This window comes from Pristiophorus japonicus, chromosome 3, assembly GCF_044704955.1.
Source record: "Pristiophorus japonicus isolate sPriJap1 chromosome 3, sPriJap1.hap1, whole genome shotgun sequence".
Classification (NCBI taxonomy): domain Eukaryota; kingdom Metazoa; phylum Chordata; class Chondrichthyes; family Pristiophoridae; genus Pristiophorus; species Pristiophorus japonicus.
The window spans coordinates 321,107,793-321,127,974 of record NC_091979.1 but is presented as its reverse complement, the minus strand read 5'-3'; the positions used below and the strand labels follow the sequence as shown (position 1 = coordinate 321,127,974).

Genomic DNA, 20,182 nt, shown 5'->3' with positions numbered 1-20,182 from the left:
GATTGCTTCGAGAGGGCGGGATAGAGCCGAGAGTGGGTTTCCCACACGCCATCACTGCTGGCTGCCCCGGTCTCGCCGCGGGTGGCGAAATTGCGGCCACTTAGTCGATGTTATTTTGAAACTTCCTGCTCCCGTCCAAACAACTTACTGTGCCTCCTAACTTTACTGTCAAACTGACACCAGCAGTAATAGCAATGCTCTTCTCCCAGCACTGATCTCACACATAGACACAACCAGAACAGGTAATTTCCTCTTCTGTAGCATGAAGTGCAAAATAGGAAAATTTTAATGAAATGAAAACAGAGAAAGTTTGAAATACACAATAGATCCATCAGCATCTGCGAAGATAAGACAGATAAATATTTCAGATGTCACTAATCTTACTACAGGTAATGGAGATTTACATCCAACATATTAAGCTGCGTGTTCTCTCCGCAGATGCTGCATATTTTCATCATTTTCTGTTTTTGTTTCAGATTTCCAGCATTTGCAGTTCTGTTTTTCTTTTTATTAATATTAATATGAAGCTATTTTTACATAAATGTAAGCACTACTTATTCTGGCAACCTCAGAAGAACCTTGAAGAGGGAACAACCCATGGTTCAGGTCCACATTTAATGCTTCAGTTGCTCAGGGTTTAAAAGAAATAAATGTACCTTCAGCTAAGATCAGCAAAAGAAGCTCTACAATGCCCCTCCCCTTCCATTAAAGGCCAACAAGCTTGAAATACTTTGTGAGAAATGTTTACACTGAAGGTACTCGTGGGTGCAATAAATGTGCTGGTCTACATAGTCATCATCATCATAGGCAGTCCCTCGGAATCGAGGAAGACTTGCTTCCACTCTTAACATGAGTTCTTAGGTGGCTGAACAGTCCAATACGAGGACCATAGTCTCTGTCACAGGTGGGACAGATAGTCGTTGAGGGAAGGGGTGGGTGGGACAGGTTTGTCGCATGCTCCTTCTGCTGCCTGCGCTTGATTTCTGCATGCTCTCGGAGACGAGACTCAAGGTGCTCAGCGCCCTCCCGGATGCACTTCCTCCACTTAGGGCGGTCTTTGGCCAGGGACTCCCAGGTGTCAGTGGGGATGTTGCACTTTATCAGGAAGGCTCTAAGGGTGTCGTTGTAATGTTTTCGCTGCCCACATTTGGCTCGTTTGCTGTGAAGGAGTTCTGAGTAGAGCACTTGCTTTGGGAGTCTCGCATCTGGCATGTGAACTATATGGCCTGCCCAGCGGAGCTGATCAAGTGTGGTCAGTGCTTCAATACTGGGGATGTTGGCCTAGTCGAGGACGCTAATGTTGGTGCATCTGTCCTCCCAGGAAATTTGTAGGATCTTGCGGAGACATCGTTGGTGGTATTTCTCCAACGACTTGAGGTGTCTACTGTACATGGTCCATGTTTCTGAGCCATACAGGAGGGCGGGTATTACTACAGCCCTGTGGAGCATAAGCTTGGTGACCTTTTTGAGGGCCTGGTCTTCAAACACTCTTTTCCTCAGGCGGTCGACAGCTGCACTGGCGCACTGGAGGCGGTGTTGGATCTCATGTCAATGCCTGCTCTTGTTGATAGGAGGCTCCCGAGATAAGGGAAGTGGTCCACGTTGTCCAGGGCCGCGCAGTGGATCTTGATGACTGAGGGGCAGTGCTGTGTGGTGAGGACAGGCTGGTGGAGGACCTTTGTCTTAATGATGTTTAGCGTAAGGCCCATGCTTTCGTACACCTCAGTAAATACATCGACTGTGTCCTGGAGTTCAGCCTGTGTGTATGCGCAGACATAGGCGTCATCCGCGTACTGTAGCTCGACGACAGAGGTTGGGATGGTCTTGGACCTGGCCTGGAGACGGCAAAGGTTGAACAGGTTCCCACTGGTTCTGTAGTTTAGTTCCACTCCAGCGGGGAGCTTGTTGACTGTGAGGTGGAGCATGGCAGTGAGGAAGATTGAGAAGAGGGTTGGGGCGATGACGCAGCCCTGCTTCACCCCGGTCCGGACATGGATTGGGTCTGTGATGGATCCGTTGGTAAGGATCACGGCCTGCATGTCATCGTGGAGCAGGCGGAGGATGGTGACGTACTTTTGGGGGCATCCGAAACGGAGGAGGACGCTCCATAGACCCTCGCGGTTGACAGTGTCAAAGGCCTTTGTAAGGTCGAAGAAGGCCATGTATAAGGGCTGGTGCTGCTCCCTGCATTTTTCCTGCAGCTGTCACACTGCAAAGATCATGTCGACATAGTAAATTTCCAATGTATACTTGTTCATGAGCAAGAAATTTAGGGGGCAAAATAACCCCTTTTACGCAATGGCGTTTTCATCCGGGGGAGCTCCCGGGAAATTGCCCCAGAGGTCATCGTCGTGCGCACCGACCCCCTCACCACCCCACACCGACCCCTGTCACAGGTCGCGAAGCCGACGGACATCCGCCACCAGGGTGCCCCTGAAAGGGGAGGCCATAAGGACTCCGGGCCACCATCTTTATTTGTCGGCCGACTCTTGGATCGGCCCGACAATTGTGACCCTCGCGTCGTGCAGCCCGGCATTCCATTTTGGGTGCCGGGCTTCTGGCCCGGTCAATCGCATCCCTGGTGGCCCAGTGGCAGCCACCAAAGGGTCTGCTGATTGGGCAGTGGCCCTCCCCTTTAATAGAAGGGGAGGGGCATTGTAGAGCGCCAGCGCTACACGGAACATGCACGTGGCGCTGGCGTGCTCCGTGCGCCGCTGGACTCCGCGCCGTGCTTCCGCCCTGGGAGTACCCCTCAAAGGAAGCTGAGCGCCGGAGCCAGCGTTCTACTTCCTATGAGGTACGTACGGCCCCATTCCGCGTTGGGGGGGGGGGGGGCGGGACTTCCGGGCTGGGCACAGGAAGTCCTGGCCCCAGAAGGTTACTGCCTCCAATCGGGGCGAGGAGCAACTTCCCAACCCTTAGAGGCTTTGGGTTGGATTTCACTCCGGGCGCCAGGGCGTGACTTCCACAGCTGTCTTGACCCCCCACCGTGAATCAAATCCATTTTCTTGGGTCGGCTTAATTAATGATGCGGGGCGGGCTCCCGGCGTGATCACCACCACAAAAAAGGTGCCCGCTGCTACAAGACAGTAAAACACAGTGGCACTGCAGCACCAGAAGGAAGAGGAATCAGAGTTCGGGGGAGAGAGCAGAAGCATTTCGAAGAGTTTCAGTAAAAGAAGGCTCGGCGTAGTCGTTTGATTAATTTGAATGAGTCCACGAGGCAGAAGAGAGAGAGAGATGGACACTACCAGGCCATTTTCTTCCATCATGGCCATCAACAATCTACTTAGTGCTGTCCCAGAAAATATTACCATCACTGTACAGGTGTGACCTGGTGTCAGAGATGCTGTGGTGAGAGAGCAGGGTAATCAGCTGGTTCTCCCAGGCTCAGCTCGGCCCCTGCTGTCATTTCCATGTGGTTGGCAATCAAGGATCTTACTTGAGGAAGATTTCTAGTGCTGTCTTTAGGGGTGGAGAACCAGTGGTAGGCCTCCCCATCCCATTGTCCCTCCTTCTCCAGACCTCAGAGTTTGTGAGAGATTTCAATCAAGACCACAAATACAATTTAGAGACAAGGGGGCCGAAATTGCCCCCCCCCCCTGACTAAAAGGGGGTGCACTCACCGTTGTTTTAGTTGATTCACCACCCCAATCCATGGAGCGGTGTTTCGCGCACTTTTGCCCCTTTTATTCAACTGCCAGTGTCTGTGCGGTGAAGTCAGGCGCTTGAGGGGCGGACGTGTTGTTGATGCGGAGCGGATGTCAGGAGCTGTCATCAGCGCTGATGATGTCAGCGCGACGCGTCACACTGACGCGCCACAATGTCCCTCCCCTCCAGTTAAAGGGGAGGGCTGCTGCGAACTCTGCAGTGAGTTTAGTTGGGCCCGCTGGGCCACCAGGGAAGGTTTCGGCCAGGCCATCCCCAAGACGGGCTGCTGGGCTGCCTGTTGGAGGCCCAACCAAACCTGTGGCCGCCACTGTCGGGCCGACCGACAAGTAAAATAAAATGGCGGCCGCGGCAGTGCGCCCTCCCCTTTAAGGGCGGACGTACTGCCCAGCCTCAGGCAGCTTACTACAGGGGACAGCCGTCAGTGGCACCTGCTGACTGCGGCGCTGCTCCTGTGGGGTAATTTCCAGCATGGGGCAGAAAGGGGGTCGCTGCCGATCAGTAAGGGGTCGTCGGGGCAGCAACATGGGCGGAGCGGAGACCTTCTCCGGCGGGAAAATCCACAATTTGTGGAATGTCGCTGACTCTGTGCCGACTAGGTAGTGATTGCTTACCATGCAATGGCCGACTATTTGAGGCGGCTACGGCTCTTAAAGAAAGGTTTGGGTTTTCATCATTTCAATCTTATTGTGCATGATTGATATCTGTAATACCTTTAACTAGTAATAATAATATTGTATTTATAGTTACAGGACAGTCATGTCATATTACTGTTAAAAAAAAAAATCACAAAATTATGCGTGTCCTATTCTTTTAAAAACATGCACCTACCAATAGAAAACTTGGTGAGGGGACATGGATCTGATACTTTCCTGTGTACAATTGTTCATATTTGGATATCAGTATTATTTATTCAGAAAAGTTTAAAATGCTGCAAAAAAGGAACTCGGGACAATGGTTCCGTATAAAAGGCCACGAGCTAAGGCCACATTCAATCTCTGTCATTAATATACACTGCTGGTGTGAGATGCAACCTCTATTTCTCCCTACAGTCATTTATGAAAAATTAACTTTGAAATATAAGGATTTATTCATAATTTAATTATCAGAAAACTATTTATACATACTTACATTTTCAGCTCTGAGTCTCCATCTAGTCATATATATGAATTCCATGGTATGATCCTTCCCCATAATTTCCCCATTGCATAGAACATCAAGCTTTGGAGAAAAAAAAATTGGCTGATCAACACGAAGGTATTTATATTACACACACAATGGGGTAAGATTCTCCTTCTAACAAAAAGGGGATAAAGTTTGTTTTTCTCCTCGACTATTGAAAATTCAAGACCATGAAATTTGTGATTTCTGAGAATGCAATTTTCATTAGTGGGTTATTATTTGCAGAGAAATTCAGGCGTTTTCTGTTAAACAGAGAACTTCACCCCCATATACTACTTGAGTATATATACAAACACAGGCATATACAGTCACACGTAAGACAATCCTAACATGATCAAATGCAAGTTAAGAGAAAGCTGCATGGACCAATTATTCTCCCTTGTTCAATCCCGACAACAACAAATGATTCCTCTTTTCTTTTCAATTGTAATAATAAAAAGTGATAGCATAGGTGTTTACACAATCAGACTGAGATATCTACTCAATGTTACTATCGCGTTTTTTTTAAGTTTTCGTTTCTGCTTATTATATTGTTTCTCTATTCAAAAACACACGGTCTAAAAACTGTTTATTCCGATGTCACCCCTAATAGAACAGCGGGTAAATACACTTTGTAGTGATACTGAGCGTACAGATCAGGGAAGCAACCTGATTGAATCATTGGTTAGTTATGAGTTGACAATCACTGCCAAAGTTGAGTGGGATTTGACAAATGACCTTAGCATCAGTTGAAGGTGTCCTGTTGAGATTGCGGTTGCAGTTAAGGTAAGGGTACATTGGTAGGTTCACAACGGAAGAAGCTTTATTCTGCATCAAACCAGTTGTTTACCTGACTGTTTTTGACTTTTATATTGGATGGCAAAGGTGAAAATAACGACCTGGAGTTTCCTCAGAGATGCTCCCACACCGCCGCTGTAACGTCCGATAAATGGGGTTTCTGCCGAACTTCCGATAAAGTTACAACAGCGAAACGGGACCAGCTCCGGGGAAATTTGTGGCTAATGTTTAATTTCACCATACTAAAATTCCCTACCTTGACAATCATTTAAAAAAGTTACCAGAAATGTTAAGAACTTTATTAAGAGTTACATTGGTGGCCAATACTGTGGTTTCATTAATGTAGACAGAAACTTGACTGTAAAAAAAAGCTTAAACATAAAACATACCATTTTTTATTTGTGTGTGCTTTTTGGGTGTTGCACATTGAATGTTTTTCTCAACTTATGTTTCTCTATTTTTGGGTGCTCTAAATGACTCATTCACTTTCTGTATCCTTTGAGTAATTTGGTACTTTTTCCAGATGCGTCATGTCTTTTCTGAACAGATGAGTTAATGCTGGGGAAACTTTTCTCCTTGACTGTTGTACTTGTACACCCATAAATTCGAGATGGGATGTTATAACCAAAGTAGTTTGTTGGCAAATATTTCCTATTTCAAGGTAATGAGTCAGAAGTTTACTATTAAATAATGCAGAATAGTAATGCAGGTAGTAATATCAGGATTGCTACCAGTGCCACGTACTAGTCAGAGTAGGAATCGCAAGTTATCTCAGATGAATACATGGCTTGAGGAGTGGTGCAGAAGGGAGGGTTTCAAATTCCTGGGGCATTGGAACTGGTTCTGGGGGAGGTGGGAGCAGTACAAACCGGACGGTCTGCACCTGGGCAGGACTGGAACCAATGTCCTAGCGGGAGTGTTTGCGCGTGCTGTTGGGGAGGGTTTAAACTAACATGGCAGGGGGATGGGAACCTATGCAGGGAAACAGAGGGAAGTAGAATGGGGCAGAAACCAAAGATAGAAAGAAGAAAAGTAAAAGTGGAGGGCAGAGAAACCCAAGGCAAAAAGCAACAAGGGCCACATTACAGAAAAATTCTAAAGAGGCAAAGGGTGTTAAAAAGACAATCCTGAAGGCTCTGTGCCTCAATGCGAGGAGTATTCGCAATAAGGTGGACAAATTAACTGCGCAGAGAGCAGTTAACGAATATGATGTAATTGGCATCACGGAGACATGGCTCCAGGGTGACCAAGGCTGGGAACTCAACGTCCTGGGGTATTCAACATTTACGAACGATAGACAGAAAGGAAAAGGAGGTGGGGTGGCATTGCTGGTTAAAGAAAAAATTAATGCAATAGTAAGGAAGGACATTAGCTTGGATGATGTGGAATCTGTATGGGTGGAGCTGCGGAATACCAAAGGGCAGAAAACGCTAGTGGGAGTTGTATACAGGCCACCACAGTAGTAGTGAGGTTGGGGACAGCATCAAACAAGAAATTAGGGATGTGTGCAATAAAGGTACAGCAGTAATCATAGTCGACTTTAGTCTACACATTGATTGGACTAACCAAACTGGTAGCAATACGGTGGAGTAGGATTTACTGGAGTGTATTAGGGATGGTTGTCGAGAACAATATGTCGAGGAGCCAACTAGAGGGCTGGCCATCCTAGGCTGGGTGGTGTGTAATGAGAAAGGACTAATTAGCAACCTTGTTGTGCGAGGCCCCTTGGGGAAGAGTGACCATAATATGATAGAATTCTTTATTAAGATGGAGAGTGACACAGTTAATTCAGAGACTAGGATCCTGAACTTGGGGAAAGGTAACTTCGATGGTATGAGACGTGAATTGGCTAGAATAGACTGGCGAGTGATACTTAAAGGGTTGACGGTGGATAGGCAATGGCAAACATTTAAAGATCACATGGATGAACTTCAACAATTGTACATCCCTGTCTGGAGTAAAAATAAAATGGGGAAGGTGGCTCAACCGTGGCTAACAAGGGAAATTAAGGATAGTGTTAAATCGAAGGAAGAGGCATATAAATTGGCCAGAAAAAGCAGCAAACCTGAGGACTGGGAGAATTTTATAATACAGCAGAGGAGGACAAAGGATTTAATTAGGATGGGGAAAATAGAGTTTGAGAGGAAGCTTGCTGGGAACATAAAAACTGACTGCAAAAGCTTCTATGGATATGTGAAGAGAAAAAGATTAGTGAAAACAAACGTAGGTCCCTTGCAGTCAGATTCAGGTAAATTTATAATGGGGAACAAAGAAATGGCGGGCCAGTTAAACAAATACTTTGGTTCTGTCTTCACGAAGGAAGACAAAAATAACCTTCTGGAAATACCAAGGGACCGAGGGTCTAGTGAGAAGGAGGAAATGAAGGAATTCCTTATTAGGCGGGAAATAATGTTAGGGAAATTGATGGGATTGAAGGCCGATAAATCCCCGGGGCCTGATAGTCTGCATCCCAGAGTACTTAAGGAAGTAGCCCTAGAAATAGTGGATGCATTGGTGATCATTTTCCAACAATCTATCGACTCTGGATCAGTTCCTATGGACTGGAGGGTAGCTAATGTAACACCATTTTTTAAGAAGGGAGGGAGAGAGAAGGCGGGTAATTATAGACCAGTTAGACTGACATCAGTCGTGGGGAAAATGTTTGAATCAATTATTAAAGATGAAATAGCAACACATTTGGAAAGCAGTGATGGGATCGGTTCAAGTCAGCATGGATTTATGAAAGGGAAATCCTGCTTGACAAATCTTCCAGAATTTTTTGAGGATGTAACTAGTAGAGTGGACAAGGGAGAACCGGTGGATGTGGTGTATTTGGACTTTCAAAAGGCTTTTGACAAGGTCCCACACAAGAGTTTTGTATGCAAAATTAAAGCACATAATATTGGGGGTAATCTACTGACGTGGTTAGAGAACCGATTGGCAGACAGGAAGCAGAGAGTCGGGATAAACGGGTCCTTTTCAGAATGGCAGGCAGTGATTAGTGGGGTGCCGCAGGGCTCAGTGCTGGGACCCCAGCTATTTACAATATACATTAATGATTTAGTTGAAGGAATTGAGTGTAATATCTCCAACTTTGCAGATGACACTAAGCTGGGTGGCGGTGTGAGCTGTGAGGAGGACTCTAAAAGGCTGCAGGGTGACTTGGACAGGTTAGGTGAGTGGGCAAACGAGTGGCAGATGCAGTATAATGTGGATAAATGTGAGGTTATCCACTTTGATGGCAAAAACACGAAGGCAGAATATTATCTGAATGGCGGCAGATTAGGAAAAGGGGAAGTGCAACGAGACCTGGGTGTCATGGTACATCAGTCATTGAAAGTTGGCATGCAGGTACAGCAGGCGGTGAAGAAGGCAAATGGCATGTTGGCCTGCATAGCTAGGGGATTTGAGTATAGGAGCAAGGAGGTCTTACTGCAGTTGTACAGGGCCTTAGTGAGGCCTCACCTGGAATACTGTGTTCAGTTTTGGTCTCCTCATCTGAGGAAGGACGTTCTTGCTATTGAGAGAGTGCAGCGAAGGTTCACCAGACTGATTCCCGGGATGGCAGGACTGACATATGAGGAGAGACTGGATCGTCTGGGCCTGTATTCACTGAAGTTTAGAAGGATGAGAGGGGATCTCATAGAAACATATAAAATTCTGACGGGACTGGACAGGTTAGATGCAAGAAGAATGTTCCCGATGTTGGGGAAGTCCAGAACCAGGGGACATAGTCTAAGGATAAGGGGTAGGCCATTTAGGACTGAGATGAGGAGAAACTTCTTCACTCAGAGAGTTGTTAACCTGTGGAATTCCCTACCGCAGAGAGTTGTTGATGCCAGTTCATTAGATATATGCAAGAGGGAGTTAGATATGGCCCCTACCACTAAAGGGATCAAGGGGTATGGAGAGAAAGCAGGAAAGGGGTACTGAGGTGAATGATCAGCCATGATCTTATTGAATGGTGGTGCAGGCTCAAAGGGCCGAATGGCCTACTCCTGCACCTATTTTCTATGTTTCTAATATAGAAAATCATTCCAATAAGATTTTTCCCTGGAGCACAGGTACAACAATCAAGGAGAAAAGCCTACTGTGTAATATTAACTGACCGTACAGAAAGAAACATCCCAAACTGCCTCATGGAAGGAAAAAAGTGCAGTGTTTACAGACTGCCAAAACAAATAAAGTAGCTCAGGTTTTTGACAAGTAAAACTTAATTTTGCATTTGCAGTTTTATGAACTTAATACCATTTTTTTTAATGTAATTTTTATAAATTCCCATGGACACTGCACATGCTCAGACAGCAGGATCTGCCTTCTGCTGTGGACAAAAATATCAAGTCTGAGTCCAGACTTTTGGGAGAGGCTGTAATCTTCCAGTAAAAACATTTATGAAGGTATTAAAAGGCACCAAAGACAATTCAGTGGGTAAATTGTATCATGTTATTGCACATTATGTACTTTCAACTTTTTAAAATGCAAGATCTTATTTTGGAATTAGAAATTTCAATTATTGGGAAAAAAAGTGGTCGACAAATTAATTCTCAAAAAGCATTTTGAGTGGTTGATCAACAAACTGTGACAGCAAAATGTTTACATATTTTGATAAGGTCTCCCCATTATAAATGCTTACTTTTAATGTTGAAGTGTGACTCAAAATCATGTCACAGGACGTAAGGTTTGTGGGCAGGAAGAACATGCGATACACAACATTTTAAATAATAATTAGGTAGGATACAGTGTCAAGATGACTGGAGAAGAACAAGGTAGTGGCAGCCAAATGATAATATCAATGTCTCTGTTCTAATGGCACAGGGAAGCTGAAAATGTGTATCACATCCATGGTGAACCAGAAAAGTTCATTCACAAAACTGGCATCAATAACTCAGGAATATACAGGCACAATGGCGTAACTCTGGAATATACAGGCACGAGTAAAAGAATGCCTGAACTTGCAATCCATAGAATTATAGAAGTTTACAACACAGAAGGAGGCTATTTCAAAGAAATTGAAAACAAGTCCCACTGTCCTGCACTCTCCTTATTCCCTTGTATCTTCCTCTGCTACAAATATCTTTCCCAACTGAGAAAAAGGGATAGGTTTTCCCCTGGGGCGATACCACTGCCTGAATTGAGTCTGGTGGGACTTTCACCCATCCCCTGTACCCCATTTTGACTCCAACCCACCTGTACGCTGATGACACCCAGTTCTACCTCACCATCACTTCTCTCGACCCCTCCACGGTCTCTAAATTGTCAGATTGCTTGTCCCACATCCAGTTCTGGGTGAGCAGAAATTTTCTCCAATTGAATATTGGGAAGACCGAAGCCATTGTTTTCGGTCCCCGCCACAAACTCCGTTCCCTAGCCACTGACTCCATCCCTCTCCCCAACGTCGGTCTGAGGCAGAACCAGAATGTTCGCAATCATATTTGATCCTGAAATGAGCTTTCGACCACATATCCGCAACATAACTAAGACCGCCTATTTCCACCTTCGTAACATCGCCCGTCTCCGCCCTTGGCTCAGTTCATCTGCTGCTGAAACCCTCACCCATGCATTTGTTACCTCTAGACTTCACTATTCCAACGCACTTCTGGCTGGCCTCCCACATTTTACCCTACGTAAACTAGAGGTGATCCAAAAGCTCGGCAGCCCGTGTCCTAATTCGCACCAAGTCCCACACACCCATCACCCCTGTGCTCGCTAACCTACATTGGCTTCCGGTTAAGCAATACCTCGATTTCAAAATTCTCATCCTTGTTTTCAAATCACCCAGTGTCCTCGCCCCTCCCTATTTCTGTAATCTCCTCCAGCCCCTACATGCCTCCCTATCTCTGTAACCTCCTCCAGCCCCACAAACCCCCCCACCTGCCCCCCTCCCTTTCCCCTCCCCCCCTTTCTCCGCCCCCCCCCCCCCACCGAGATGTCTGCACTCCTCTAATTATGCCCTCTTCAGCATCCCTGATTATAATGGCTCAACCATTGGTGACCATGCCTTCTGTTGCCTCGGCCCCAAGCTCTGGAACTCCCTGTCAAAATCTCTCCGCCTCTCTACTTCTCGTCTCCTTCAAGAAGCTTCTTACCTCTTTTACCAAGCTTTTGGTCACCTGCGCTAATTTCTACTTATGCGACTCGGTGTCAAATTTTTTTATCGTGTAATACTCCTGTGAAGCGCCCTGGGACGTTTCACTACGTTAAAGACGCTATATAAATACAAGTTGTTGTTGTTGATAGATTTTTGGATATAGAGAATCAAGGGATAAAAACATATAAATTAGGTGCAGGAGAAGGCCATTCAGCCCTTCGAGCCTGCACCGCCATTCAATAAGATCATGACTGATCATTCAACCTCAGTACCCCTTTCCTGCTTTCTCTCCATGCCCCTTGACCTCTTTGGCCGTAAGGGTCTTATCTAACTCCCTCTTGAATATACCTGATGAACTGGCCTCAACAACCCTCTGCGGTAGAGAATTCCACAGGTTCACAATTCTCTAAGTGAAGAAGTTTCTCCTCATCTCGGTCCTAAATGGCTTACCCCTTATTCTTAGCCTGTGACCCCTGGTTCTGGAACTCCCTAGCAACGGGAACATTCTTCCTGCCTCTAACCTGTCCAATCCCGTCAGAATTTTATATGTTTCTATGAGATCCCCTCTCATTCTTCTAAACTCCAGTGGATACAAGCCCAGTTGATCCAGTCTCTCCTCATATGTCAGTCCTGCCATCCCGGGAATCAGTCTGGTAAACTTCGCTGTACTCCCTCAATAGCAAGAATGTCCTTCCTCAGATTAGGAGACCAAAACTGAACACAATATTCTAGGTGTGGCCTCACCAAGGCTCTGTACAACTGCAGTAAGACCTCCCTGCTCCGATACTCAAATCCTCTAGCTATGAAGGCCAACATGCCATTTGCCTTCTTCACCGCCAGCTGTACCTGCATGCCAACCTTCACTGACTGATGTACCATGACACCCAGGTCTCATTGCATCTCCCCTTTTCCTAACCTGTCACCATTCAGATAATATTCTGTCTTCCTGTTTTTGCGACCAAGGTGGATAACCTCACATTTATCCACATTATACTGCATCTGCCATGCATTTGCCCACTCACCTAACCTGTCCAAGTCACCCGGCAGCCTCTTAGCATCCTCCTCACAGCTCACACCGCCACCCAGTTTTAGTGTCATCTGCAAACTTGGAGATATTACATTCAATTCCTTCATCCAAATCATTAATGTATATTGTAAATAGCTGTGGTCCCAGCACTGAGCCCTGCGGCACCCCACTGGTCACTGCCGGCCATTCTGAAAAGGACCCGTTTATTCCGACTCTCTGCTTCCTGTCTGCCAATCAGTTTTCTATCCACGTCAATACATTACCCCCAATACCATGTGCTTTAATTTTGCACACTAATCTCTTGTGTGGGACATTTTCAAAAGCCTTTTGGAAGTCCAAATACACATCCACTGGTTGTCCCTTGTCTACTCTACTAGTTACATCCTCAAAAAATTCTCGAAGATTTGTCAAGCATGATTTCCCTTTCATGAATCCATGACTTGGACCGATCCTGTCACTGCTTTCCAAATATGCTGTTTCATCTTTAATAATTGATTCCAACATTTTCCCCACCACCGATGTCAGGCTAACTGGTCTATAATTCCCTGTTTTCTCTCTCCCTCTTTTATTAAAAAGTGGTGTCACATTAGCTACCCTCCAGTCCATAGGAACTGATCCAGAGTCAATAGAATGTTGGAAAATGATCACCAATGCATCCACTATTTCTAGGGCCACTTCCTTAAGTACTCTGGGATGCAGCCTATCAGGCCCTGGGGATTTATCGGCCTTCAATCCCATCAATTTCCCTAACACAATTTCCTGACTAATAAGGATTTCCTTCAGTTCCTACTTTTCGCTAGACCCTCGAACCCCTAGTATTTCCTGAAGGTTATTTGTGTCTCCCTTCGTGAAGACAGATCCAAAATATTTGTTTAATTGGTCTGTCATTTCTTTGTTCCCCATTAAAAATTCACCTGATTCTGTCCGCAAAGGACCAATGTTGGTCTTCACTAATCTTTTTCTCTTCACATAGCTATCAAAGCTTTTGCAGTCAGTTTTTATGTTCCCTGCAAGCTTCCTCTCATACTCTATGTTCCCCCTCCTATTTAGACCCTTTGTCTTCCTCTGCTAATTCTAAATTTCTCCCAGTCCTCAAGTTTGCTGCTTTTTCTGGCCAAGTTATATGCCTCTTCCTTGGATTTAACACTATTCTTAATTTCCCTTGTTAGCCACGGTTGAGCTACCTACCCCGTTTTATTTTTACTCCAGACAGGGATGTACAATTGTTGAAGTTCATCCATGTGATTTATAAATGTCTGCCTTTGCCTATCCACTATCAACCCTTTAAGTATCATTTGCCAGTCTATCCTAGCCAATTCATGTCTCATACCATCGAAGTTACCTTTCTTTAAGTTCAGGACCCTAGTCTCTGAATTAACAATGTCACTCTCCATCTTAATAAAGAATTCTACCATATTATGGTCACTCGTCCCCAGGGGGCCTCACACAACAAGATTGCTAATTAGTCCTTTCTCATTACACAACACCCAGTCTAGGATGGCCAGCTCTCTAATTGGTTCCTCGACATATTGGTCTAGAAAGCCATCCCTAATACACTCCAGGAAATCTTCCTCCACCGCATTGCTACCAGCTTGATTAGCCCAATCTACATGTAGATTAAAGTCACCCATGATAACTGCTGTACCTTTATTGCACGCATCCCTAATTCCTTGTTTGACGCCATCCCCAACCTCACTTTTACTATTTGCTGGTCTGTACGCAACTCCCACGAGCGTTTTCTGCCCTTTGGTATTCCGCAGCTCTATCCATACAGATTCCACATCATCCAAGCTAATGTCCTTTCTTACTATTGCATTAATTTCCTCTTTAACCAGCAACGCTACCCCACCTCCTTTTCCTTTCTGTCTATCCTTCCTGAATGTTGAATAACCCTGGATGTTGAGTTCCCAGCCTTGATCACCCTGGGACCATGTCTCCGTAATCCCAATTATATAATAATCGTTAATAGCTGCCTGCGCAGTTAATTCATTCACCTTATTACGAATATTCCTCGCATTGAGGCACAGAGCCTTCAGGCTTGTCTTTTCAGAATTTTGCTGTAATGTGGCCTTTTTTGATTTTTGCCTTGGGTTTCTCTGCCCTCCACTTTTACTATTCTCCTTTCTATCTTTTGCTTCTGCCCCCATTTTATTTCCCTCCGTCTCCCTGGATAGATTCCCATCCCCCTGGCATATTAGTTTAAACCCTCCCCAACAGCACTAGCAAACACTCCCCCGAGGACATTGGTCCCGGTCCTGCCCAGGTGCAGACCGTCCGGTTTGTACTGGTCCCACCTCCCCCAGAACCGGTTCTAATGTCCCAGGAATTTGAATCCCTCCCTCTTGCACCACTCCTCAAGCCACGTATTCATCTTAGCTATCCTGCTATTTCTACTCTGACTAGCATGGATATGGGGGTATGGGGATAGTGGAGTGAGATAGATCAACGATGATCTTACTGAATGGGGGAGCAGGCACAAGGGACCGAATGGCCTACTCCTGTTCCTTATGTTCGTCCACAAGCCTAATCCTGATTAGAAAAAAAATACAAATGTATCGATAATAAGTCAAAAAATATCATCTTTGCAGCAACCTCACAGAGAGTTGCCGTAACGAATCACCTTCCTTCCTCAGCTGCTCCAATGACAAATGTTATGAAGAAGGATTCACTCCAGAATGGCTTGATTCGCGTCAATAGGTAAACACCCCACAAGCCAGATCCTGCTACACATTCAGTCAGAAGAGAGTTGAAATGGTGCCTAGGGTTGCTCTCTTCACAATTTAAAAAAAAAGTTTGCTAAACACTTTTCCATGAATATAGTGACCCTTTAAGATGGTTCAATTTTTACTCTCACACCCCTCATGAATTAAAAGGCAAATAATTTATTGAGAGTGAGCAGAGTGGGATACGTAAAAGGCAGAAGAATTAAAAGGTATCTTTCCTTTAAAAAAACGTTCAGTAAATCTCAGCTATCAAGATAAGTGAATGCAGGGCCATCTTTAAGCATAGCTTGTGACAAAATCGTGTATTTATTTGAATAATGCCATTGAATAACTGACAGCAGTATTGACAGAGGCTGACAGATACGCTGATTGAGTCAGACAGCAGATTCACTTCCAATCTTCTTTGCCGAATTAGAAAACACCACTTCAATCTTATTGAGCCTAACAGTACCGGAAGAGGCTGGTAAAAAAAAAAATAATATTCAGCCATGTTTTGCTTTATTTGACACAACATAGTCTAAGTATAGTGTCAGTGTCATGATCCATTCATGTACATTGGGCTGATCACACAAGAAAATGGTGGTGATCAGTCTTACAGGCGAGCTACAAAATGACCATAAAACAAAACTGTCTTCTAAGGAGCTGAATAGCATATTCTAGCCAGAGTCAGGGCATCAGGTATCTGTGTGTGTCAACTGAATAGACATCTGAAATAAATGTGTTGCACTGCTACCCTTTCAACTTTTCTCTCCCTGTACATGTACATACATACAGAGCAAAAGTGCACAAAGTTAGTATTTAATTGATTATATCTTGCAGCCTCACCTCACAAGTGCTAGGAAGTTTTAATTTCAAACTCAGAAATTTCTTTATAGTTCCCACTGTGACTCTCGTTGAGCAGCGGATGAATTTCTTCATTAAGCCCTGTTGGCATAAGACAAAAAAATGACTGTTAACAGCAAAGGTCCAGCACAATGTACGTTGCAGTGCAGTTTCTGTGTTTGCCACATGCACTGAACTTCAAATTATTTTTAGTGTTCCAATAACCATACTGTTGCAGCAAGAAAGCACAAGCTGATTATGGCAATTCATGAAAAGGAAAATTTGTTTTGGCGGTGACTACTGGTAAAGTGGAATGACATTCTATTGAAGGGCCTCATAGTGCCAAATGTAATAAACTGAAATTATCTGTGTCGGTAACAGTGTCTTCCAGTTATTTCTTGTTGCTCTGATTTGGTATTGCTGGGTGGTAATTGCCTGGGACCAGACATTAGTGTACACGCTATGACATCTTGAGGTTCTAGTCACTGACAATATGAAGGGGAAATCTATCCATAACCCGCTGTCTCCATCTGTGGTATCAGTGGGTGGAGCTTTGTTTTGTCATAAGAAAGGTTTCACAGTAAAGTCTCAAACTCATTGTTGGCACGCATTATTTAAGTTTCTTGAGTATTAAAAAGCATGCTCTTTAACCCATGATTTCTCAAAATCTCTTTACAAAATGTCCGTTCACTTTCAAACAAGGCCCTTGCCATTCATGACCTTATCATGGATGAATGCATTGACATCATGGCACTAACGGAAACTTGGCTGAAGGATAATGACACACTTCCTAATCTGAGGAAGGACGTTCTTGCTATTGAGGGAGTGCAGCGAAGGTTCACCAGACTGATTCCTGGGATGGCTGGATTGACATATGAGGAGAAACTGGATCAACTGGGCCTTTATACACGGGAGTTTAGAAGGATGAGAGGGGATCGCATAGAAACATATAAGATTCTGACGGGACGGGACAGGTTAGATGCGGGAAGAATGTTCCCGATGTTGGGGAAGTCCAGAACCAGGGGATACAGTCTTAGGATAAGGGGTAGGCCATTTAGGACTGAGATGAGGAGAAACTTCTTCACTCAGAGAGTTGTTAACCTGTGGAATTCCCTGCCGCAGAGAGTCGTTGATGCCAGTTCATTGGATATATTCAAGAGGGAATTAGATGTGGCCCTTACGGCTAAAGGGATCAAGGTGTAGGGAGAGAAGCAGGAAAGGGGTACTGAGGTGAATGATCAGCCATGATCATATTGAATGGTGGTGTAGGCTTGAAGGGCCGAATGGCCTACTCCTGCACCTATTTTCTATGTTTCTATGTTTCCTTTAATTGAAGCCTCCCCTCCCAGCTATACCTTCTACCACTTGCCCCGCCCAGACCACCGTGGTGGCGGTATAGCTCTCATCACCAAATCATAGCTTGGTCTGTTCCCCTACTCCTCCGGCACTTTCTCATCTTTTGAACATCTTGTCTTATTCCACCCCTCTAACCTCTTATTCAAAATTCTCGTTCTCTACCGCCCACCCAAACATGATAAAAACTTTATCACGGATATATCCTCACAGCTTTCCTCCCTCAGCCTTTGCACCGAGCGACTTCTCACCCTCGGTGATTTCAACCTCCATCTCAACTCATCTTGTTCTCTCTCCTCTGAATTCACTACCCTCCTGTCCTCCCTTAACCGCTCCCTCCATGTAAATTCCTCAACCCATATTCACGGCCACCCTCCTTGACCTTGCAATCTCTCGTGGCCTTGCTTATTCCAACCGTGTCAATTAAAGATAAAGCCACCTCTGACCATATATTGTATCGCTCTCGACCCACATTCCCCTGCTCCAATACAAACCTACTTCTTCTTTCTGCATCCGCCCCATGGAAAAAACTCTCTCCAAATTCTATTACAACTTCACTTATCAACTCGAAACTGTCCAACCTTTGGCCCTCTTTTAACAATGACATTTCTTCAGCCACCGATCTGCTCAATCACACCCTCACTACCACCTTTGATGCCCTATTCCTTGATTACTCTCTCCCACCCTTACCGTTCCCCCTGGTACAGCCCTCATCTTCGCTGCCTCAAGTCAAAAGGGCGCAGACTTGAACGGATGTGGCGGACAACTGGTTTAGCCATTCACCGCCAGATCTGGTTCAAACACACAAAACACTATCTGTTCTTACTCTTGTCTACAAAAACTGCTCACTATTCCAGGATGATTCTGGATTGCGAAAATAACTCCCAGCTACTATTCTCTACTGTTAACCGTCTCCTTAACCTCCTCTCCCCTGTCTCCACCACACTCACCTCCAACAACAAGTGTGAGGAGCTCATGGACTTCTTTGTATCAAAGATTGAGACCATCTGATCAGCTGCCTCTGCAAGTTCCCTTCCTTCACCTAGCCCACAGGCCAAAATTCATCTCACGCACCCATTTGCCCTAGCCCTAAACTCGTATCTTTGTCTAGTTTCTCTTTGATCTCCCCTCTTAATCTCTCCAAACTCATCATATCCATGAGACCCACTTCCTGCTCCCTTGACCCTATTCCCACTAAACTGCTGACCACCCAACTTCCTTTTCTGGCTCCCATGTTGGCCGACATTGTTAACGGTTCTCTGTCGTCAGGTATTGTTCTCCTCTCCTTCAAATCTGCCGTCATCACCCCTCTCCTCAAAAAAACAACCCTTGACCCCACTTTGCTTGCCAGCTATCGCCCCATCTCCAACCTCCCTTTCCTGTCCAAAGTACATGAACGTGTTGTCACCTCCCAAATCCGTGACCATCCTTCCCTGAATTCAATGTTTGAATCCCTTCAGTCTGGCTTTCGCCCCTGCCACAGAACCGAAACGGCACTCATCAAAGTCACAAATGACATCTTTTGTGACTGTGACAAAGGTAAACTATCCCTCCTCGTCCTTCTGGACCTGTCTGTAGCCTTTGACACAGTTGACCACTCCATCCTCCTCCAACGCCTCTCCATCATCGTCCGGCTGGGTGGGACTGCACTCGCCTGGTTCCATCCTTATCTAATCGTAGCCAGAAAATCTCCAGCAATGGCTTCTCTTCCCACTCCCGCATCGTTACCTCTGGTGTCCCCCAAGGATCTGTCCCCTCTTATTTCTCATCAATATGCTGCCCCTTGGCAATATCATCCGAAAACATGGAATCATTTTCCACATGTACACAGACAACACCCAACTCTACCTCTCCACCACTTCTCTCGACCCTTGCTTGGTATCTAAATTGTCAGATTGCTTGTCTGACACCCAGTACTGGATGAGCAGAAATTTTCTCCAATTAATTACTGGGAATACCGAAGCCATTATCTTTGGTCCCCGCCACAAACTGCGTTCCCTAACCACTGACTCCATCCCTCTCCCTAGCATCAATCTGAGGGTGAACAAGACTGTTCGCAATCTAAGTATCATATTTGACCCTAAAATGAGTTTCCAGCCACATATCCGTGGCATAACTAAAACCGCCTTTTTCCACCTCCGTAACCTTGCCCGCCTCCACCCCGCGTCAACTCTTCTGCTGCTGAAACCATCGCTCATGCCTTTGTTACCTCTAGACTCCAACTCACTCCTGGCCGGCCTCCCACATTCCACACTACGTAAACTTGAAGTCATCCAAAACTCAGCAGCCTGTGTACTAACCCGCACCAAGTACGATCACCCATCACCCCTGTGCTTTCTGACCTACATTGGTTCCCAGTTAAACAACGCCTCAATTTCAAAATTCTCATCCTTCTTTACAAATCACTCCATAGACTCGCCCCTCCCTATCTTTGTAATCTTTGTCAACCTCACAATCCCACAAGATGTCTGCGCTCCTCAAATTCTGGCCTCTTGAACAACTCTCATTATAACTGCTCAACCATCGGTGGCCGTGTCTTCA

The 20,182-nt window shown here is 45.4% G+C and overlaps 1 protein-coding gene across 7 annotated transcripts in view; it reads right to left on the bottom strand.

Annotated features, from left to right (window-relative positions):
• pcgf5b (polycomb group ring finger 5b) overlaps window positions 1-20,182 on the bottom strand; it is a 245,589-nt gene that overhangs the window by 27,476 nt on the left and 197,931 nt on the right. For all 7 annotated transcript variants that reach the window (XM_070876943.1, XM_070876941.1, XM_070876938.1 and 4 more), the window contains exons 7-8: window positions 16,292-16,390; window positions 4,801-4,890 (exon numbers count right to left, since the gene is read on the bottom strand). In XM_070876943.1, the coding sequence (XP_070733044.1) occupies window positions 4,801-4,890; window positions 16,292-16,390 (189 nt within the window). The remainder of the gene's footprint in view (window positions 1-4,800; window positions 4,891-16,291; window positions 16,391-20,182) is intronic.